The following is a 20,126-nucleotide window of genomic DNA, read 5'->3' as shown; positions in this document are numbered from 1 at the left end:
AATAATTATTTGCTTGCCTCCTATAATCTCTCACACATACACCCCCATGATTTCCCTGCCACTGGCCCATTTGTAGCAATGCAAACAGAACAGAACTGCCTGCATGTCAGCCTAGATATGAAAGGGTTGCTTGCTATTACAAACATAACATTAAATAGTCCTAGGAGAGCAATCTGCACCGTGCTGAGGTCAGAACAAAAAGAGTGCTCAAAATAACAGCGAAATGAAAGACAGATAAATAATCGAAATGCAGGACCTGGCAGTTCCGGTGGAGCACAAAGAAAGGAAGCTGAATTCAGGCAATCAGACCAGAAGAGAAGACACATTTGTGAAAAAGCTGTAAGGCTCCATGCAGGCCTGTTATACGTGTGAAAAATGAGGGGGGATTCTTTGAAACGTGAAAAATTCCCTGCTGGAGGGAATTGAGGATGCCTTGGGATGTGTGCAAGGCACCCACATGGGGGGGGGGGAAGGGTACATGTTACCCGGGCCCCTGGAGGCCCTGGGAGGCCCGGCCCAGGTTACAACCCCCTTTACCACAAGGAAAAAAATGTTCATGACTCCTGAGATTGTACGTATGAGATGAGGGATTGTGGGATGTGTGTGGAAGGGGGGCCCGTGTTACAAGTTTGTACTGGGCCCGAAGCAATTATGCGTGGGCCACATGTGTGTTGTGTTACCCTCTGCCGGCAGCCACCGCAGAGGGCTCACCCCACTTCCAGCAGCTTTCACACCCTCTGCTCCACCCTCTCCCAGCATGTCCCCTTCCCCGGCCGCCACCGTCACCCCTGCCCTCCTGAACCTCGGTGTGTGCAGCCGGTCCCCGCTGCTGCCTGTCTGTCCCCCTCCGTCCCTATCACCCTTCCCTGGGAAAGTTTGGCTCCTGCACAAATTCTGCCCCACCCCTTCCCGCTTCAGCACAAGGCAGCTGATTAGGACAGGCCTGGAGTCAGGGGGCAGAGGGGTTGGGATTGCAAGGAATTTCTGGCCTTGTTTGCAGTTGCAGTTTCACTTTGTGCTCAGGTGGAGAGCAAAGGGGCAGCAGGTGCCTGGCCAGAGAGGCTTTGGGTGGCCACCCATCCAGGTTTGCCCAGGATCCTCCTATGTCTGACAGAGCTGTCCCAGGGGTGCTCAATGCGCACTGCCAGCTGTAGTTTCAGTGTCCAGTTTTCTGGCCTCCAGATTGTCCCGAACATCCAGTTTTTTTATTGCACGCAGGGGGAGTTACCCTACAGGTGCAGGCAGGGGTTGCTGACCTGGAGGAGAAAGGAGTGGCAGAAACTGGGAGCTGCTGCATGGCAGTGCTGGCCCAGGGTAGATTTTTAACTGAGCCCTTTTCAGGTTATTTTATTTCCCCCCCGATGGAAAGACTCATTCTCTGTCGGTTTGCAGACAGAGCTCAGTCTGCTGCCTGTCCGGTGTCAAAAGGCGTTTTATTGCGGAGAAGTTATGCAGCGGGAAGACAGTTCCCCGAGACTGTGGTGAAGCTAGTTAGCTGCTGCAGTTCCACTGCCTAAAACAACCCTGGGAAAGGAAGAAACAGCATCGGCTTCTGTTTTACACGCTTTAAATGCTGAGGCTTAAATTCTGCCAGGGAATCTGGCCTGGCTACGGCCGTGGAGAATGTTATAATTAATAAATCTGTTCTTTTCTGTGCTTACTGTCCTTCTTGTCTCCATATTTCTCATTTCAGTCCCAAGGTGATGGAAATCAAAAAAGCACATGTTCTGGGTGTGATACTGACGGCCGGGATCATCGGGTATTTTGGGTAAGTGTTTCCGTAAATACTCGGGCCTGATCTTCAGGCAGCCGAAATCGATTTGCACCAGTCCGTAAACTAGACTTTCATTTCTCTCGGTGCTTGAGTAGGCACAGGGAGAGACTAGATTCATTAGAGCTGGATGAAACCCTTTTCAAATGATTTTTTGCATTCCAAAATCTTTTCATTCAAAACCGTTTATTTATTCAAAATTGAAAAATTCCACAGAAAATATTCATAGACTTGTAGGACTGGAAGGGACCTCAAGAGGTCATCTAATCCAGTCCCCTGAATTTGTGGCAGGACTAAGTATTATCTAGACCATCCCCAGGGCCCCCACATGCGGGGTGAGGGGAAGGGTACACTTTACCGGGGCCCGGAGGCTCTGGGGGGCCTGGCCCAGGGTGCAACCCCCGTTACCATGAGGAAAAAATTGAGGCTAAATTGTAGATCATGCCTGAGGATATTTATAGAAACATATTTCCCTGTATCTCTGTATCTATTGTGTGGATCTTGTGAGATTTGCATGCGCCAGTCAGAAGAAGTGTTAGCGCAGCCTCAAGCAACGTTGTGAACAGTGAGTTGTGGGGTCAGCTGGCCCTTCTCTAGACTAGAGAGTGTGTGCTTGTGCAGTTAACTAGGACTTGTAGTTTGAGACTGAGATACAGAGAGGTTTGTGCTCCTCTCTGTGACATGGTCTATCATATCAAGATCAAAAACTACCAGTCCCAGAGTTCCTTGTGTACAGGCAGGAGGGCGGGACAGCTGGTGGGCGGGGCAAAGCAAAGCACCATAAGACAGCGGGAGCCAGTGCTCCTGCTTCTTCTGGTAGGATTTGCAGGCCCAACTATATGTGAGTAAGTGTCTAATTCACTCACAGGCACTCCCACGCCCCATATGACCATGTCTGGTGGTGGCTATAAATACAAATCAGGAAGCCAGAAACGTAAGGAGGTAAGAGAAAAGGAACTAAAAGACGCTAAAGGACACCAATCTATCCTCCAGTTTTTCACGGATTTATGGATTTTTTGCACACTGCCAGTGACTGTGGCAGAAGCTGAAAGACGTTTCAGCAGGCTAGCACTCATCACAAACTGCAGGCGTTCTACAGTGGGACAAGAACGGTTAAGCTGCCAAGCTATCTTGTCAATTGAGTGCGAACTTGCAAGAGCAATTGACTTTGGGTGGGGCTAATTCATGATTTTGCAATGAAAAAATAAAGCTTTAAAGTGAATGGGCCTAATTATAAAATGTTTGCAGTCACATTGGTCCATTAGAATAAAAAAAATCAAGACATCGACAGGGTACAATAGCTTTATAATGACCAAAAAGATACAAAATAGTCAGCAAACTTGTAGGATTCTCAGGCTGGGTGTTAGGTTCAACAGAAATAGCAAAGGGGGAGGTAGGGGTGGCATTTTTCAGAAATGTAGACTATGTAACAGTAATTTCAGAATTCAAACTTTTTTTGAGGCTCATGAGATTGTATGTCTGGGATGAGGGATTGTGGTATATGTGTGTGAGAGGGGGCCCAGGTTACATGTTTGTACTGGGCCAGAAAAAATTATGCTTTGGCCCTGAGCATCTCAGCCAGGTGTTTGTCTAACCTGCTCTTAAAAATCTCCAATGACGGAGATTCCACAACCTCCCCGGGCAATTTATTCCAGTGATTAACCACCCTGCCAGTTATTCATTAAAATAAATATTTCCTTTTCAAGTCAAATTAGGAAAATGGAAAAAGGTTTGACTTTTTTGGGTGAGGTGGTTTGTTCTTGGGTTGGGGGGGCCTGTGTTTATTTGGGGCTTTTGGGGTTGTTTTGGAGGTTTTTTGGAGGGGGTATTTCATTTTTCCATCATTTTGTCCTTATTCCCCCACATATCCAGACACAAAAAGGGAGAGCGGGGAGAAAAGGATAAATGAATTGAAGGGTGGAGGAAGAAAAACGAAAACCAAACAAATCTTGAAAATTTTGAAATTTAAAAAAACTTTGGAAAACCAAATATTTCCAATAAAATCATCCCATAAACAACAGCAAATCATTTTTTTTTAAAAACCCTGCAAAATTAAAATGGTTAAAGAATTTCCTTCCCTGGCCCCACAGAATTTGTTTTTTTTTTCCATTTTATGATCAGTTCTACTCAAGAAATCGGTGCATGTGCAGATTGCTGTCCGTTAAATCTGAGTATACACAGAGTAACTCCAGAGATGACAATAGAAGTCAGAACAAGAGCTTAAAGTTAGGAAGAGGATTGGAAGGTAGGGTCCAGCTAAGGGAGAATCCAGAATTAAGAACATAAGAATGGCCATACTGGGTCAGACCAATGGATCATCTAGCCCAGTATCCTGTCTCCTGACAGTGACCAATGCCATGTGCTTCAGAGGTGACGTGCTGAAGTGCCGTGTTTTGATAAGGTTATCAAAATTACCAGGGACAAATGGCCTCCTAAATTACGTTTGTGGTTTGAAGGGTGCTTTAAGGCACTAAGGCGATTTGTATATAGTCCCTTTTAAGACAGAGTGGAAGGCTTAAAAATGTTAACTTAGAAAACTTGGCAAACTTCCTAGAAAAATTTGACAGGCTTACTCAGATTCTTAACCATTTAATAGCCTTTATTTATCAACTTGCTACAACTACTTAAATTGCATCTTTCTTTTACTGATCCATTTTTTATATAATTACAAACAACAATGATTAGATCCTAAACACAAAACTTACTAATACAGCAAGTAGTAACTTAAGCAATTTATTTCACCACAAATCTTGTTCCCTTATTCTATTACAAACTCTCAAAACACATATAAAACTAAAAAAAACCCAAACAACTAACAATTATAAAGCACGTACAAAAAGCAGTTATTCCAACAGTTACAATCACAATCACTCCTGGAATGCAAGTAGAATTATTGCTAGTTTTACATTCACATTCACACTCACCACATATAGAGATGAACTCAGCTGCAGCAAAACAACAAATATTTTATGACCTGGTCTTTCTATTTAGAATTCTATTTTTCATCCAGGTGGAACCTCTGTCGTATTCACACCCAGGTTATCATCTGCAGGACAAGTCCCAACGGGTTATCAGCTCAGTTACCTGACTATTCTAAGGTAATGTAAAGGCGACAGAGCTGAAGAGAGGCCAGACGGCTGATCAGACCCTCTTTCAGGCACGATTCAGGCGTACCCCTTGGAGAGGCTCGGTGGTCCTCACGACAAGGCTCTATAATTTGTGCTTTGTCTGACAACCCTTTTATCTCTACTCCAGCCTATACGTCCTCCAAACCAATTATGGGCATTTTCTACGTCACTTTGTCGGTCCCTCCTTGGGGAGATTCCTGGCCAGAAGTTTATTCTTGACCACGTGTAACTTAACAAATAAAAGTTGCAGCAACTGCAAATTTCCAAATATGGGCCCAGAACTGCTGGGTTCGCAAGTTCCCCTTGTTCTAAGTGTAATTGGTTACTTTTTGGTCAGGGTTTTTTGCTGCTTTTGAGTTCTCTCCCCCATGTGGTTTACAACTTCTACCACCTTATCTATTTTTAAGGCTAACAACTTTTCCTTATCTACTACAAAAATAATTAGAAACAACTACAAAAATAATTGATTACAAAACCTTGAAGCACAATTAACAACCTTCAGTAGATTTTTTCATTTATCACATATAAATTGGTTACTTGTTCCTCTCTCAACATAGACTTGGGGCACACACATAATGCAATTATTTTAACCCATTACAAAAAGAGGGAATGAACAGAACAGGTCATCATCAAGCGATCCATCCGATTGGAGGTTTTTAAGAGCAAGTTAGACAAACACCTGTGAGGGATGGTCTAGATCAGTGGCTCCCACCCTTTCCAGACAACTGGATCCCTTTCAGGAGTTTGATTTGGCTTGCGGACCCCCAAGTTTCACCTCCCTTAAAAACGACTTGCTTACAAAATCAGACATAAAAATACAACAGTGTCACAGCGTGCCGTTACTGAGAACTTGCTGACTTTCTAGTTTTTACTGTGTTATTATAAAATAAATTGCTTGGAATATAAATAGCGTACTTACATGTCGATGTACAGCATATAGAGCAGTATAAACAAATCACTGGCTATATGAAATTGTTATTTGTACTGACTTCACTAGTACTTTTTATGTAGCCTGTTGAAAAACCAGACAAATATCTGGATGAGTTGAAGTAGCCCCTGGAAGACCTGTGTGGAGGCCCAGGAGTACACATACCCCTGGTTGAGAACCACTGTTCTAGATAATACTTAGTCCTGTCTTGTGTGTGTGGGACTGGACTAGAAAACCCCTCGAGGTCCCTTCCAGTCCTATGATATATGGTGATTGGCTTATAGCAGTAAACCTGAGTGATATTGGTTATTTGGCCTCTTCGGTATATTCCTTAAAGAACCAAGGTGTACTGAATTGTACAGCAATCGACTGTACAGTTTATCAGTTCTGGAGCAAAGGAACAAGCGCTCCAATGGGGCCAGATCCACCGCGGGTATTGATAAAAGCAGCTCCGTTGAAGTCTGATCTCTGCCAGTTCTCAGCATCTAAGGATGTGGCTCTACAATATTGAGGCAGCTCCTCGTTGACAACCCCCCAATACCTCCCAACTGTCCATTGATGGGTGTTAGCATTTTAGGTGCGCCATGTTGTTGTAGCCATGTGGGTCTAGGATATTAGCAAAGGAAGGTGGGTGAGGAGATATCTTTTATTGGACCAACTTCTGGCGGAGAGAGAGACAAGTTTTCAAGCTACACAGAGCTCATCTTCACCTCTGGGAAAGGTACCCCCAGTGCCACAGCTAAATGCAAGATCAAACCAATAGTTCAGCATCAGTAGTTAGCGCATATTCTAAGGGACCATTCAAGGTGAACTCGTAGTCATGGGACAAAAAGACGTTGGATGCATGGCTTATTGCAACAATCTGTATCCCACTAACCCCCTGTTTTATCCTATGCTTACACAGGTATTACTCTGTGTAGTTCAAAAGCTTGTCTTTCTCTCCAACCAAAATTTGGTCCAATAAAAAATATTACCTTGCCCACCTTATCTCTCCATTGTTTTATGTATCAAAAGATTTAACACAATGTCTAGAGTCCATGAAACAGAAAGTCAATGAGTTGACCCCGAAAATCATACCCGTTATACACAAGGGACCAGATCCCCAGCTGGTGTAAACGTACGTCCATTGAAATCAATGGGGCCAAGTCGCGAAGGGGTGTAAATCAGCATAGCACCACTGAAATGAATTGAGGTATGCCAATTTGTTCCAGTTGAAGATTTGGCCCTATTCTTGCAACCTAATAATTCATAGCTATGAGCTGACAGCCTGTGCTGTTTCCTGAGTGCAATTCATAAAGACATGAAGCAGTCTCCCGGTGATGATCGAACCCTGTGATATTCTCCTTGAGTTGGTGTGTGTGGGTTGTGTCGTGCTGGGAGTTGCGCAGGTGGTGAGTGAGGGTGTGTGTTGCTGTGAGGGGCTATACAGAGTCAGTCTGGATTTTCAGTGCTGTAAATGGGACCCTCCCTGACTCATCCTGAAAGGATCAGTCCATTTATATTAACCTGTGATGCTCTTCTTTTTTCCTAGCATACCACATATCAGCCGGACCGCATGCCAGCCCGTGGGGTAAGGACATCTTTTACCTCAATCCAGTTCACCCATAGCTCTGCTCCTTATTTATCTTCACCACTGTGGTGTCATGACTTGATTTGGGGCCCAATTCTACTACGGTCATGCATGTTAAGTAGTAACTAGAGCTGAATTAAATTTGGAGTTCCTGTCCATGTGGAATTCCCAGATTCCAACATTTATATGTGTCCGTTAATATCTGAAACTTTCTGCGGAACATGAATTAAAAAAAAATCAATTTGGAAAAGTGAGAAAATTACATCTGGACTTTTTCAGTTGGAACAAAACATTTTGGCCTTCTGGAAATGGAAACGCTTCATTTTGGTTTGACGAAGCACATTTCAACATTAAACTGCCCGTCCCTGTTATGTTGTGGGCCCAGCCCACATTCTATCCTAGGAATCTGGCTTCCTGGGCAGACTAATCTGACTAGTTTGTGCTAATCTCTTTAGGAAGATAACTTTCTTAGCCACTGATGAGGGTATGTCTTTCCTACAGCGACTACAATGTCAAGCTATAGCTGTGCCTTGTAACACAAGAGTGTAGACATTTCTTAAATTGACAGAAGGGGTTTGTGTGTTGTTGGAGTTAATCCACCTTTCCGAGATGTGCTAGCTAGGTTGACAGAGGAATTCTTCCATCAGTTAAGCCGTGTCTACACCCGGTGTTAGATCAATTTAGCTATGTCTCAGAGAATGTGAAATTTTTCACAAACCTGAGCAATCGATCTAATTTTGAAGTGTAGACCAGGTCTAAGCTGCCTCAGGGATCTGGGTACCCGATCTGGGCACAAATAGGAGCTCGGTCTGTCTGTCGCAGTACGGAACGTGAGCCTTTACTCCCACTCAGTTTACAAGCTGCAGTTTTGAAAGCCAACCAAGGGAGTTGGACCCACACAATTCCTGTTGAAAAGAATGGGATATTTGCCGGGTGCCGCTCTTTTGGCTGGGCTGTAGGAATGTCCTCATTTACAGGTGGCTTTGAAAATTTTGGCCTAAATGACTCCAGCTGGGCATCCTAAAATTAAGGTCCCAACAAAATAAATACTTTATATTATCAGAATGTAGTTTTGAAAAGTTTGGTCTTCTGGGGCCAGATCCGCAGCCAGTGTAAATCACCCGGATGTCAATCGGGTGGCTCTGATTCACACCAGCTGAAGATCTGGTCCATTGTTTCTTTGATGCCCAAGAAAGCAATGAGACATCTCTGTTTTCTTTCTCACTTCTAGACAAGTTGACCTGTATAAAACGTTCTCGGTGCTTCCACGGTAAGGATGAGTGCTCTGCATTCATTAACAGATAGCGAAAGTAAACTGCTGAGAATAGGTATAAAAAGAAGTTTTCAGGGGTGTTACTTTGCGAGCCCACGTAATGTGACTGTAACAACGTTGCATCTGACAAAGTGGGTTACAGCCCACGAAAGCTTATGCCTGCAGAAATTAAATTTGTTAGTCTTTGAAGTGCTACAGGACTCCCGTTTTAACGTTGCATGAGATGGCTTCCTGGAGATTGGCATCATACTGAATCTTTGTCCTGTACTATATTATTATTGGCTTACAGCAATAAACCTGAGTGATGCTGGTTATTTGGCCTTTTCAATACATTTCATAATGAACCAAAGTGTGGTCGAGCAATTGACTGTACCGTTTATCAACATTGGTCTAAAGAAGCCAGAGCTCCAATGGGGCCAGATCCACAGTGGGTGTTGATAAAATCAGCTCTGTTGAAGTCTGCTTATCTACGCCAATTCTCAGCACATCAGGATGTGACTCTACAATACCGAGGCAGTTCCTTTTTGATACACACCCAATACTTCACGGTGGATTTTTTTTGTTAATTTGTTCCCTCCCTTCCCACTCCCAGGAGGCACCTCCCATACTTTTCATCCAGTGACTAAGCATTTGTCACCTACCCAGAAGATGTGTCTCAGTAAGTGACTGTGCTGCATTCCTGATGCTGAGTAGTTGTGTGGTTCAATTCCTGTGTCCACTGATGTGTGTTATCATTTTAAGTAGGCAGTGTAGGTGTAGCCGTGTGGGTCCCAGGATATTAGGGAGACAAGGTGGGTGAAGAACATCTTTTATCAGACCAACTTCTTGTGGAGAGAGAGACAAGTTTTGGAGCTACACAAAGCTCTTCTTCAGGGCTGGGGAAGGTACTCCAAGAGTCACAGCTAAATATAAGATCAAGCAGATAGTTTAGCATTTTCTAAGGGACCATTCAAGATGACGTGGCTCATTAAAACCCCTGAAGTCATGGGACAAAAAGACACTGGATTTATGGCTTATTACAACAATCTGTATCCCATCAATCTGTTTTTGCCTATGACTACACCAGTGTTAATGGGCCTCTTCGCCTTGAACAGGCCCTTAGTTGAGCATCGGTAGTTAGCACATATTTTGTCTGCTTGATCGAGCATTTAGCTGCTGTTGAAGGCCCAGTGCAATCTGAGTTGCCTGACCTCTGTCCTGCAGGCCCAGCACAGCTTTGGTTGCTTGGTGATATTCACTTCAAATCTTGCTGCAGTCAATAAATGTATTTGTTTGTGTTATCTAAAGCAGTGCACGTGGATTGAGTGTATGCAGAGCCCTCACTTAGCGTGACAGAGCTGGTGCATATCAAGTTCTTTGATAAATTGACAGACGAAAGTAAATGAGCTTGCAGGGAGCATTGTGCAGCACTGATCCCTGAGGGACAGCAGTTCCCGGGGTTGCATCTGGGACTGGGGGTGTTTGCTGGGAGTCTATCCCATGAGTGGCTGGCTAGAAGCTCTCCTTCACTAGGCCAGGAACCGATTACATGCAGGAGGCTGGGTGTGGGCTGACCCAGGAATGGGTGGTTCACGCAGCAAAGTGGGATAAGTCGGGGCCCAGGAGTGAGAAATTGGAGTGACACAGCTACACACCAGTGCAGATTGCAGGGGGGGAACATCACAGCATGATTTTAAAGCGAGCTGAGTACCCCACCATGGAAAGTGAAGTCAATGAGAGCTGTGTGTGTTTCTTTGATGCCAAGAGAGCAATGAAACATCTCTGTTTTCTTTCTCATTCCTAGACAAACTGACCTGGATGAGACCTTCTTGATGCTTCCACGGTAAGGATGAGTGCTCTGCATTCATTAATAGATAGCAAAATAAATAGTTAAGATTGTGGCCATGGCAAACAAAGCAAAGAATGTCCATGGAGGTATAGCCTGATCTATGAATTGTGTATTCATTATATTGGTTCCTTAGGCATTCCCTGTTATCACTCTGAGGTTTGACAGATTCTGGTCCCAAGATCAGGCCCAGTATTATTAAAATTATTGTTCAGTTGGGAATCTCGATGTGCACAGGTGCCATACTCACACTTTAGGTATCTTTCTGTATTTTTAATTGTATATTAATACATTCAGCAAAGTCACAAACACTCTAACCGTGAAAGGTAGATAGAGATAATACAGAATGTACATGTGAACATCCATATACTCACACCATCCCTTGCAGAACAGCCGGAAATGTTAGCCATTATCTTCCTCCCCACCCTCTCCTCCCTCCTCATCTCCAGTGGTCATCACCTTGGCATCTCCCATGGGCTACATCTCTCTCTTCTCCTGCCCCCAGGCTGGAAGGCAACTTTGATTAAATGTTACGCTGGTGCCATTATGCTTAATGCATATTTGGTAGGGGTTTCTCCCCTCTTTATTTCTATTTTCTCACCCTACTAATGTTGAGGTGCCCTTCTCCTACGTTCTAGATTATTAATGATCTCAATTTATTATCACTACATTAAAGCGTTGTCTGACCACAAGAGCGCCACGGCATCTGCAGATGTTCCTATCCTATGCAAAAGCTGGTATTAGCTCATATTCCTGGGGTTGCCTGGAGTTGTTATGTACACACTTCCCCCTTAAACACTCTATTTCCAATTCCTCAAAACTTAGGGGTGATGTTGGGCCATTTACCATGTCAAATACATAGGCCTCATACAGGCAATAAATATATGGAAGGAAGAAATCTGGATAAGGGCTTGATAAAGTGGAAGGTGATTCTTCTCTGAGATCTTCTACTGTTTCCATAGCTATTGATCATGTTTATGGTTGGTTCACTGGTTGGCCCATAGAGAGGAATTGTTATAAAATAAACAGCAGGATCTTATGCAGGGGATAAGGCATTATGAGGCATTTATTATGAACACAAAAAATATTCCGAAAAGAAATTGCCTAAAACCCACCCTCACTCACACACACACAATTCTGAGGGAGGGATATAATTATTAGTCTCTGTGTTGCTTGAGCTGAATCACGGGCCAGGAGACTCAGACACGAGGGTGGAGCCAGGCTCTGTCGGTTGCAACACGATGCTCCTTGGGGTTTGCAGAATGAGCCCAAGGTCCAGGTTTCTTCACCCCATTTTTATACTTATCCATCCCCATTTGGGTCTCTGGATTTTGTCATGTCAGATCGTCTCCTTGTTTGATGTAATCATTCATTACATTTGATATTGCAAGTATGACTTTTTTTCATTATTTTTTAATTTTTGTTTCACACTTTGTCTTGTTTCTGTCCTTGGGTGTTAATTCCCCTGTCTTCCGGGGTTATTTAGATCTTCGGCCATTTGGGTTGTAAAAGTTCTTTAAACAAAAGCATCTTCTCTTCCTTCTGCCCTTGGAGGCTAAGAACCATCATCTCAGGATTACTTCCTCACCGTCTTATCTCAGCAAACTCAAACTGCATTCACTTCTTATTTATATTTACTAAAAATCATTACATGTTTATTTAATTACATTGGTACATTATTTTATACTTACTTACTAACATAATAAAATTCTTATACCTATACTAATTTTATTAATACTAATTTTATAAAAAGAATATAAAAGAAATCTTATTTGCCCTCTCATTGCCGCATGATTTACACATCAACCACATTCCTGATACACACTGGGCACTTTCCTTCACTTGTAAATTATCGCAATTAGATTTTAGGATGTTCCTAAACATTCATGGGATGATATAGCTGAGGTTAGTCCTGCTTTGAGCAGGGGGTTGGACTAGATGACCTCCTGAGGTCCCTTCCAACTCTAATATTCTATGATTCTATGATTCTGTGTTTACAAGCAGGGCCCCAATGTGTCATAAATGTTAAATCACAAAATGTTTAGGCAGGATGTTCCCACTCATATGTTCAAGCAGTCAATTATCATAGTGGAGCCTGGGTGGCATGAACAAACAATAAATGTATCCGGAACATCCCAATCTATAATGCCTAGTTTTGTTTTTTTAGTGTGAGGATTAACCCTTAAGCTTCAAAGAGGTATCCATGGTCCGGGCCTGCTCTGGTTCAGGCCTACATCACAGTGCTGGGGCCTACATTATAATGTCTCTTTAGCTATTACCTTAAAAGGAAATTACTCCCAGAATTGGTCTATGTAGAATGGAACTCTCCCATACTCACTTTTCTAGTGCCCATAATATAGTATAGATGCCCATTTCTAATTCATCCTTATTGGCCATAATGGAAGGTTAAAGATACTAAATATATATTGTTACATCCCAATAATGCATATCTTCTTTCAACAGACTGTCATATCCTCAGCCATTTGTGGACAAGCCTCAGTAAGTCAGCCCTTCTGACATTTTGTTTTAAATTGGATAAAGAGTAGGGATGTCAAGCGATTAAAAATTTAATTGTGATTAATCGTGTGATTAATCGCGCTATTAAACAATAACAGAATACCATTTATTTAAATATTTTGGATGTTTTCTTCATTTTCAAGAATATTGATTTCAATTACAACACAGTGAGTGTACAGTGCTCACTTTATATATATATATTTTTTATTATGAATATTTGCACCATAAAAAAGAAACAAAAGAAATCATATTTCAACTCACCTCATCCAAGTACGGTAGTGCAATCTCTTTATTGTGAAAGTGCAATTTATAAAGGTAGATTTTTTTTTGTTACATAACTGCACTCAAAAATAAAACAATGTAAAACTTTAGAGCCCACAAGTCCACTTAGTCCTACTTCTTGTTAGTCCTACTTCTTCTTAGTCCTATTATTGTTTAACAGAGCGACTAAAACTGCAATGAATTGTGATTGATTTTTTTAATCGAGTTAATGCAAAACAAATTAATCACTTGAGTTAACGGTGATTAATTGATAGCCCTAATAAATATTTAAAATAATTTTAAAAAGGAAAATATATGAAAATTATTTGTAGATCCGATTATTGCTCAGCAATTTCATAGATGAGTACCAGTATAAGAACCTAGCGGGTTAGCCCTGCCAACATATTAAATTAGATAGACAGAGAAGGCTCAAAATTATTTCAGTTTGATTTTGTGAAAACAGCCAGTTTGTTTAAAGTGATTTTTTGTTTCTTTTTTTTTCTTCAGTACAGAACACTATTTTAAAGACAAAAAGTCTATTTTCACTTAAAAGAAGTTTTTTTAAAGGGGGAAATACTACTTTTTGGGGGGTTATTTTATATGTTAGAATGTGAATTGGCTTCTTTTGTAAATCATTTAACACTTCCACTTTTCACCAGGCATAAAAAGATTGTTCTCCCATTTGGCTTTTCCAAGGGTGCTATACAGTCAAAGCGCCGGGTTTTAGTATTACGCAGATGTCTCCTTCCCCTCTGCTCCTTTTTAAATCCCAGCCATAGTGAACATCAGACATTGCTTCTGAGTGACAAGATATCCTGGAACGACACTGTGAATCTGTTTGTGTGGGATGTCATGAAGGTTTCTTTTGTTTGTTCGTGTGCTCAGATATAGAGGAGAATGTGTAGAAGGGTTGGTGGGTAGGTAGATCCACTTGTCACTTATGGATATAGAGGAGCATGTGTAGAAGGGTTGGTGGGTAGGTAGATCCACTTGTCACTTATGGATGAGTGGCTCCATAATTGTCCACAAGGGGGTCATTTGCATCTTCTCCTGAAGTGTCTAATGCCGGCCAGTGACAAAGAGGGGCTACAATGGAGCCAATTGGACCATTCCTGTGTTTTTTCTCTCTTTCTGTGCAGGAGAACTGATGTGTTGCTGATGTCTCCCTGGTTGGCTCCCATCGTGTGGGAAGGCACCTTCAGCAGAGACATCCTGAACGCCCAGTACAGACAGAAAAATCTTGTCGTCGGGGTGGCCACGTTTGCTGTTAAAAAGTACGACTTCTCTTCCACACGCCAAGCCCTGTGATACTCCCCTTAGCTGTGCAGTGCATTGGAGTGTGGCGGCCATTATAGAATCATAGAATTATAGAGTTGGAAGGGACCTCAGGAGGTGTCTAGTCCAAACCCCTGCTCCGAGCAGGACTAACCTCAGCTAAATAATCCCAGCGAGGGTTTTGTCAAGCCACAGCTTAAAAACCTCTAAAGATGGAGATTTACCACCTCCCTAGGTAACGCATTCCAGTGCTTCACCACCCTCCTAGTGAAAAACTTTTTCCTAATGTCCAACCTAGACCTCCCCCCCGTAACTTAAGACCATTGCTCCTTTTTCTGTCATCTGCCACCACTGAGAACAGCCTAGCTCCATCCTCCCTGGAACCCCCTTTCAGATAGTTCAAGGCTACTATCAAATTCCTCCTCATTCTTCTCTTCTGTAGACTGAACAAGCCTAGTTCCTTCAGCCTATCCACATAAGTCTTGTGCTCCAGCACCCTCATCATTTTTGTTGCCTTCCGCTGTACTCTCTCTAACTTCTCCACATCCTTGTTGTAGTGGGGGCCCAAAACTGGACACAATACTCCAAATGCGGCCTCACCAATGCCGAATAGAGGGGAATGATCACTTCTCGTGAACTGCAGACAATGCTCCTACTAATGCAGCCCAATATGCTATTAGCCTTCTTGACAACCAGGGCACACTGCTGACTCATAGCCAGCTTCTTATCCACTGTTACCCCCAGGTCCTTTTCTGCAGAACTGCTGCCTAACTCGTCGGTCCCCAGTATGTAGCTGTGCATGGGATTCTTCCATCCTAAGTGCAGGACTCTGCACTTGTCCTTGTTGAACCTCATCAGATTTCTTTTGGCCCAATCCTCCAGTTTGTTTAGGTCCTTCTGTATCCTATCCCTATCTTCCAGGGACACTCCCAGCTTTGTGTCATCTGCAAACTTGCTGAGGGTGCAATCTACCCTATCCTCCAGATCATTGATGAAGATGTTGAACAAAACCGGCCCCAGGACCGACCCCTGGGGCACTCTGATTGTGACCGGCTGCCAGGTAGACATGGAGCCATTGATCACTACTCATTGAGCCCTATGCTCTAGCCAGTTCTCTATCCATTTTATTTTTCATTCATCCAACCCATACTTCCTTAACTTGCTGATAAGAATACTGTGAGAGACCGTATCAAAACTTTGCTAAAGTCCTTGAAAGCCTTCCTATAACACTGCTGGCTCCACTCCACCGCACACTGAGGCTCGGGCGTGCAGAAAGCCCTTAAAGCACGGAAACGCTGATATTCAGAAACTGGGTCCAACCCACTTCCCATCATACTGCACCAGTGTGAAACCTATCTCAACAGGCTTTGGGGCCACAAAACAAAATATCTGGAATGACTAAAGTCCTAAGATAAGAGTGTTAAAGGGGGGACCCCATATACAGATTTCAATAGTTCAGCTCTGTTTCCTACTATGAAAGCAACAAGAAACATAAATTTAAAATAGTGAATATTGTATAAGGCTGGGGATTTCAACAAGGCATTAAGGGCCACTTTTTTAAAGGTATTTAGACATCTAACTTGGATTGATTTCAATGGGCGTTAGGTGCCTAAATCACTTTGAAGATCTTGCCCTCAGGGAATTAAACAGAGGCCATATCAAAGTATTAGTATTGTGGCAGTCGAGGTGCCCCACTCAAGGATCAGGAGCACAGCTGCATCAGGGCTAGCGGGCGGCCTCCAGTTCAAGTCCCCCCTCTGCCTGTGGAGGAGAAGAAAGTATTTGAACAGAGATCTGCCACCTCTCTTGTGCATGCCTGGACCGCTGGGGTAACAGGACATTCAGATGTGGAGCTCCCTCAGTCAGACGTGTTGACGCTGTTCCATTGTGGATTAAATAATTAGAGTCGTTCAGCCAGATAGAGCAAGCATGAGAATGTGGAATTCTTGGCCAGGGGACGTTGTGAAAGCCAGAATTATAACAAGGTTAGAAAAAGAGCTAGATAAGTTCATGGAAGACAGACCCATCGATAGCTATAAGCTTGGATGGTCGGGGATGCAACCCCATGCTCTGAGCGTCCCTAACCTCTGATTGCTAGAATCTGGGACTGGACGACAGCAGATGGATCACTTGATGACTGCGTGTTCTGTTCAGTTCCTCTGGAGAACCTGACGCTGGCCACTATCGTAGACAGGAGACTGGGCTAGATGAACCATTGGTCTGACCCTGTATGGCCATTCTTATAATGATTCTATAGGCTGGTGGTTAAAGCAGGTTTCTCAAACTGTGGGCCATGATGAGTTGTCACCAGGGTCCGATTAACCTATCCCTGGGCTCTACGCAAATGTAACTTCTCCCAGGCAGATGTGGATGGCGGTACCAATGGTGGGAAAGGTTGGAGAGTGAGCCCATCCCACACGTGACGGAGGGGTGTCCAGGCCAAACCTGAGTGGCTCTACGACCTCGTGTGCTATGTTTCAACAGGTGGAGCAGGGAGCTGGGCCCAGCCAGGTTGAGTCTGCAAACTGTCCCCCAGACCCTTGGGCTTCCCCTTGGGGACAGAATTAGGGCTCTGGTGTTGGGTGTTGGGGGTGCTTCAGGGGATCGATGCCTCCTTTGAAGGGCAAGGAGGGGGCGGCAGCAGAGGAGGTGGGTCACAAAAGACAAAACACAGTGGTGTTGGGGAGCCACTTGGTTATAGTGATCACCCAGAATAAGGAGACACAAAATCCAGTCCTCCTGTTCCAGAGGCCCACCTGATGCTGAAACCCTGTTGTGAACCAACCCTGAGAGTCCAGGAGCTGAAAAGTTTTGACCATTTTGGTCCAGAGGCCTGAGCTTTGAAACTGAGGTCATCTGTGTTTCAGTAGAAAGAAAGGCAGGATGGAGGTTCTTCTAGGGATATTGTCATGGTAGCATCAGCGAAAACGAGCCCCAGATTGTGGAAATTAGATCCCCAGGACACCATGGTTGGGGTGAACAAAAGACAGTCTTTATAACCTGTTTACAAAGACATTCACAGCTAAAACCACACCGATAATTCACTTCGTTCATTGTTGCACTCATTTGCCTTTCAGATACGTCCGGTTCATAGAAGGCTTTATTGGCTCCGCCAACAAATTCTTCCTGTCCGGGCACAGGGTCAACTTCTATCTCTTCACTGACCACCCGGAGAAGGTCCCGTCCATGAAGCTGGACCCTGAGAAGCGTCTCTTCATCATCCCTGTCCAAAACTACTCACGGTGGCAGGACATCTCCATGAACCGCATGGACATCATCAGCAGCTACATCCGCAGCCACTGGCGCTACGAAGTAGACTATCTTTACTCCATGGACATCGACGTCCAGCTGTTCGAGCACATTGGGGTGGAGATAATTGACACGCTGGTAGGGACCATCAGCTCCTGGCAATACACCAAGCCCCGAGAGAGCAACTCCTATGAGAGGCGGCCGGAGTCACGAGCCGCCATCCCCAGTGGGGAAGGGGATTTCTACTACGCAGCCAGCTTCTATGGCGGAAGCATCTCTGAGGTCTACAAGTTGACCACAGCTTGCTTCAAAGGGGTCACGGAAGACAGAGCCAATGGCATTGAAGCCAAGTGGCATGAGGAAAGCCACCTGAATAAATACCTTGTGTACCACAAGCCCACACGCCTACTGTCCCCGGAGTACTACTGGGATGAGGAGCTGATCAGACCTCGAATTGTCAGGGTTAAGAGATTGTCCTCGGTGCGCAAGGATCTGAAAGAAATCAGGTTCTGAAGGAAGAGAAAGAGAAAGAGGGACGGATGCTGTGACAGATATGACAATTCCATGCAGTACCCTTGAAATTAATCTCATTAAATAAAATTTAAGTGTCTTTGGAGTCTGTTGTATTAAATGCAAAGACTGTGTGTGTTTCATGTCTGAGTTAGTGACTCAAGGTTGTCGAATAACAAGATCAGTTGGAATTATTTAATCAAAGATTATCAATCAGAGATTACTACAGCACTATACAGAACACAGAAAGCAATAGATCCATTACCACCTTTTATTGTCTGATCAACAGCTGGATCTCTCTCTTTCCTTCACTGGAAATGTACAGAGACTCTGTCATTGAACAAGATTTCTGTAAATAACATGGGCCTTGGTTAGGATGAGGTGTCACCGATCCCAAATTTCTAATAGTACTAAATGGGATTTGCCTACAATTTTATGCACGTTTCCAATTTGCAGAAGTTCACTTTATGCGCTGTGGGCAATACTGTTTAATCAAATGCCTATCTTGAACAAGATCTGGTATCCTTCCATTTTCAATATCCCTTAAAGTATTGCTTAATACATCCAATATATAAGTGTCACAAGCAATACACATAATTTCCCTGCCAATCTGTTGTTCTTTTGCTTCCCAATTATTTCTTTCAACTAAATCATTCATTTTTTATCCTGTGTTGGTTTGAACAAATGCATAATGTCATGAAAGTTAAAAATGGTAAATCTTTCTTCTTGAGCCAAATCTTCAATCCTCCAATATTACTAATGCTTTTTCCTGATGTTCAAAATAGCTGATACGACTTTTTATATTTTCCACATCTGCTTCATTCCATATTGTTTTTCTCAAGGTTTCTCAGGTTTGTTTCACGGAGGAGGACGGAGAGGTCAGACACAAGTGATCGCTTGGTGAAAAGTGTTCGCCCACGCGTGATATTGTATGGGATTGGGGTGGAGGCAGTCTGGCCTACCGGTGATGGCTGGGCTGGTGTGCGCAGGTCAAGGATGGCCATGAGGGGGCGATCTGTGAGCGGTCTCTATTGCCGGGATCAATGAAGGAGTGTGGGGGTCAGAGTTGGAGACTGGAGATCAGAAATGATGGTGAGGTCTTGAGTAGCAGCAGGCCCCAAGTTTGTGTGGTGACCCAGACATCTTTCTGGCCTGCTCTCCAGGGTTAAATAGTGAGCATGGGCCAATCAGAGGGGGTGGGAGGCTGTCACGCTGGACCCTTTGGGCGGTACTTCCTGCCGCATCTAATCTCTGCATTGCTCCTTGTCTGTAGCTATGCAGAGCCCCCTGCTGGTGACATGCAGCCTTTGGCTGCGTCCACAAACCTGGGTTTGGTTCTCATGGATCCTTGCAGGAAATGGTGTTTTTGGCTTTTGTCGGTTTCCTGTGTGCATTCATTTGAGAAAGAGGCAGAGAGATGGTAGCGACTCCTTAATTCTCACTAGGTCTTGGCTGGGGCTGTCTTAGGGTACGGCTAGCAGCACATGGACACTCACTACAGTGAAGGAAGGAGTTCTTCTGGCTCTGTTGTAAATTCACCTCTCCAAGAGGCAGTAGCTAAGCAGATGGAAGAATTCTGCCGTCAACCTAGCGGTGTCTAGAGCCAGGCTTGGGTCGATTTATTTACATCGCATAGGCCACTTTGCTAAGTAGACAAGCCCCGTGTCTCTGTTGTCCCTTTGACTCTTTACATGATGGCTACTCTTTCCTTTTTTTCTGCCTTGCCTGCATCTTGGACTTCATGCACGTTACCCCAGAGAATCCCCCCACAGGTCAAGCTAGGACGAAACAGACTTTACGTGCATCACGCTGAGCAATT

The 20,126-nt window shown here is 43.9% G+C and overlaps 1 protein-coding gene across 1 annotated transcript; it reads left to right on the top strand.

The window, feature by feature from the left end:
* The first annotated feature begins 247 nt into the window (after nucleotides 1-247).
* Nucleotides 248-18,404, top strand: LOC137146139 (histo-blood group ABO system transferase 2-like). Its single transcript, XM_067537290.1, has 8 exons — nucleotides 248-339; nucleotides 1,694-1,768; nucleotides 7,359-7,397; nucleotides 8,629-8,667; nucleotides 10,454-10,492; nucleotides 12,959-12,994; nucleotides 14,413-14,547; nucleotides 17,626-18,404. The coding sequence occupies exons 1-8, from the start codon at nucleotides 248-250 to the stop codon at nucleotides 18,308-18,310; spliced, it is 1,140 nt and encodes a 379-aa protein (XP_067393391.1). The 3' UTR covers nucleotides 18,311-18,404.
* The last annotated feature ends 1,722 nt before the right edge of the window (nucleotides 18,405-20,126 follow it).

The sequence above is a fragment of the Emydura macquarii genome, unplaced genomic scaffold, assembly GCF_026122565.2.
Source record: "Emydura macquarii macquarii isolate MOO-44397 ecotype Brisbane River unplaced genomic scaffold, CSIRO-AGI_Emac_v2 contig_3715, whole genome shotgun sequence".
NCBI classification, from domain to species: domain Eukaryota; kingdom Metazoa; phylum Chordata; order Testudines; family Chelidae; genus Emydura; species Emydura macquarii.
The sequence above is the reverse complement of the archived record's forward strand: the minus strand, read 5'-3'. Positions and strand labels throughout refer to the sequence as shown.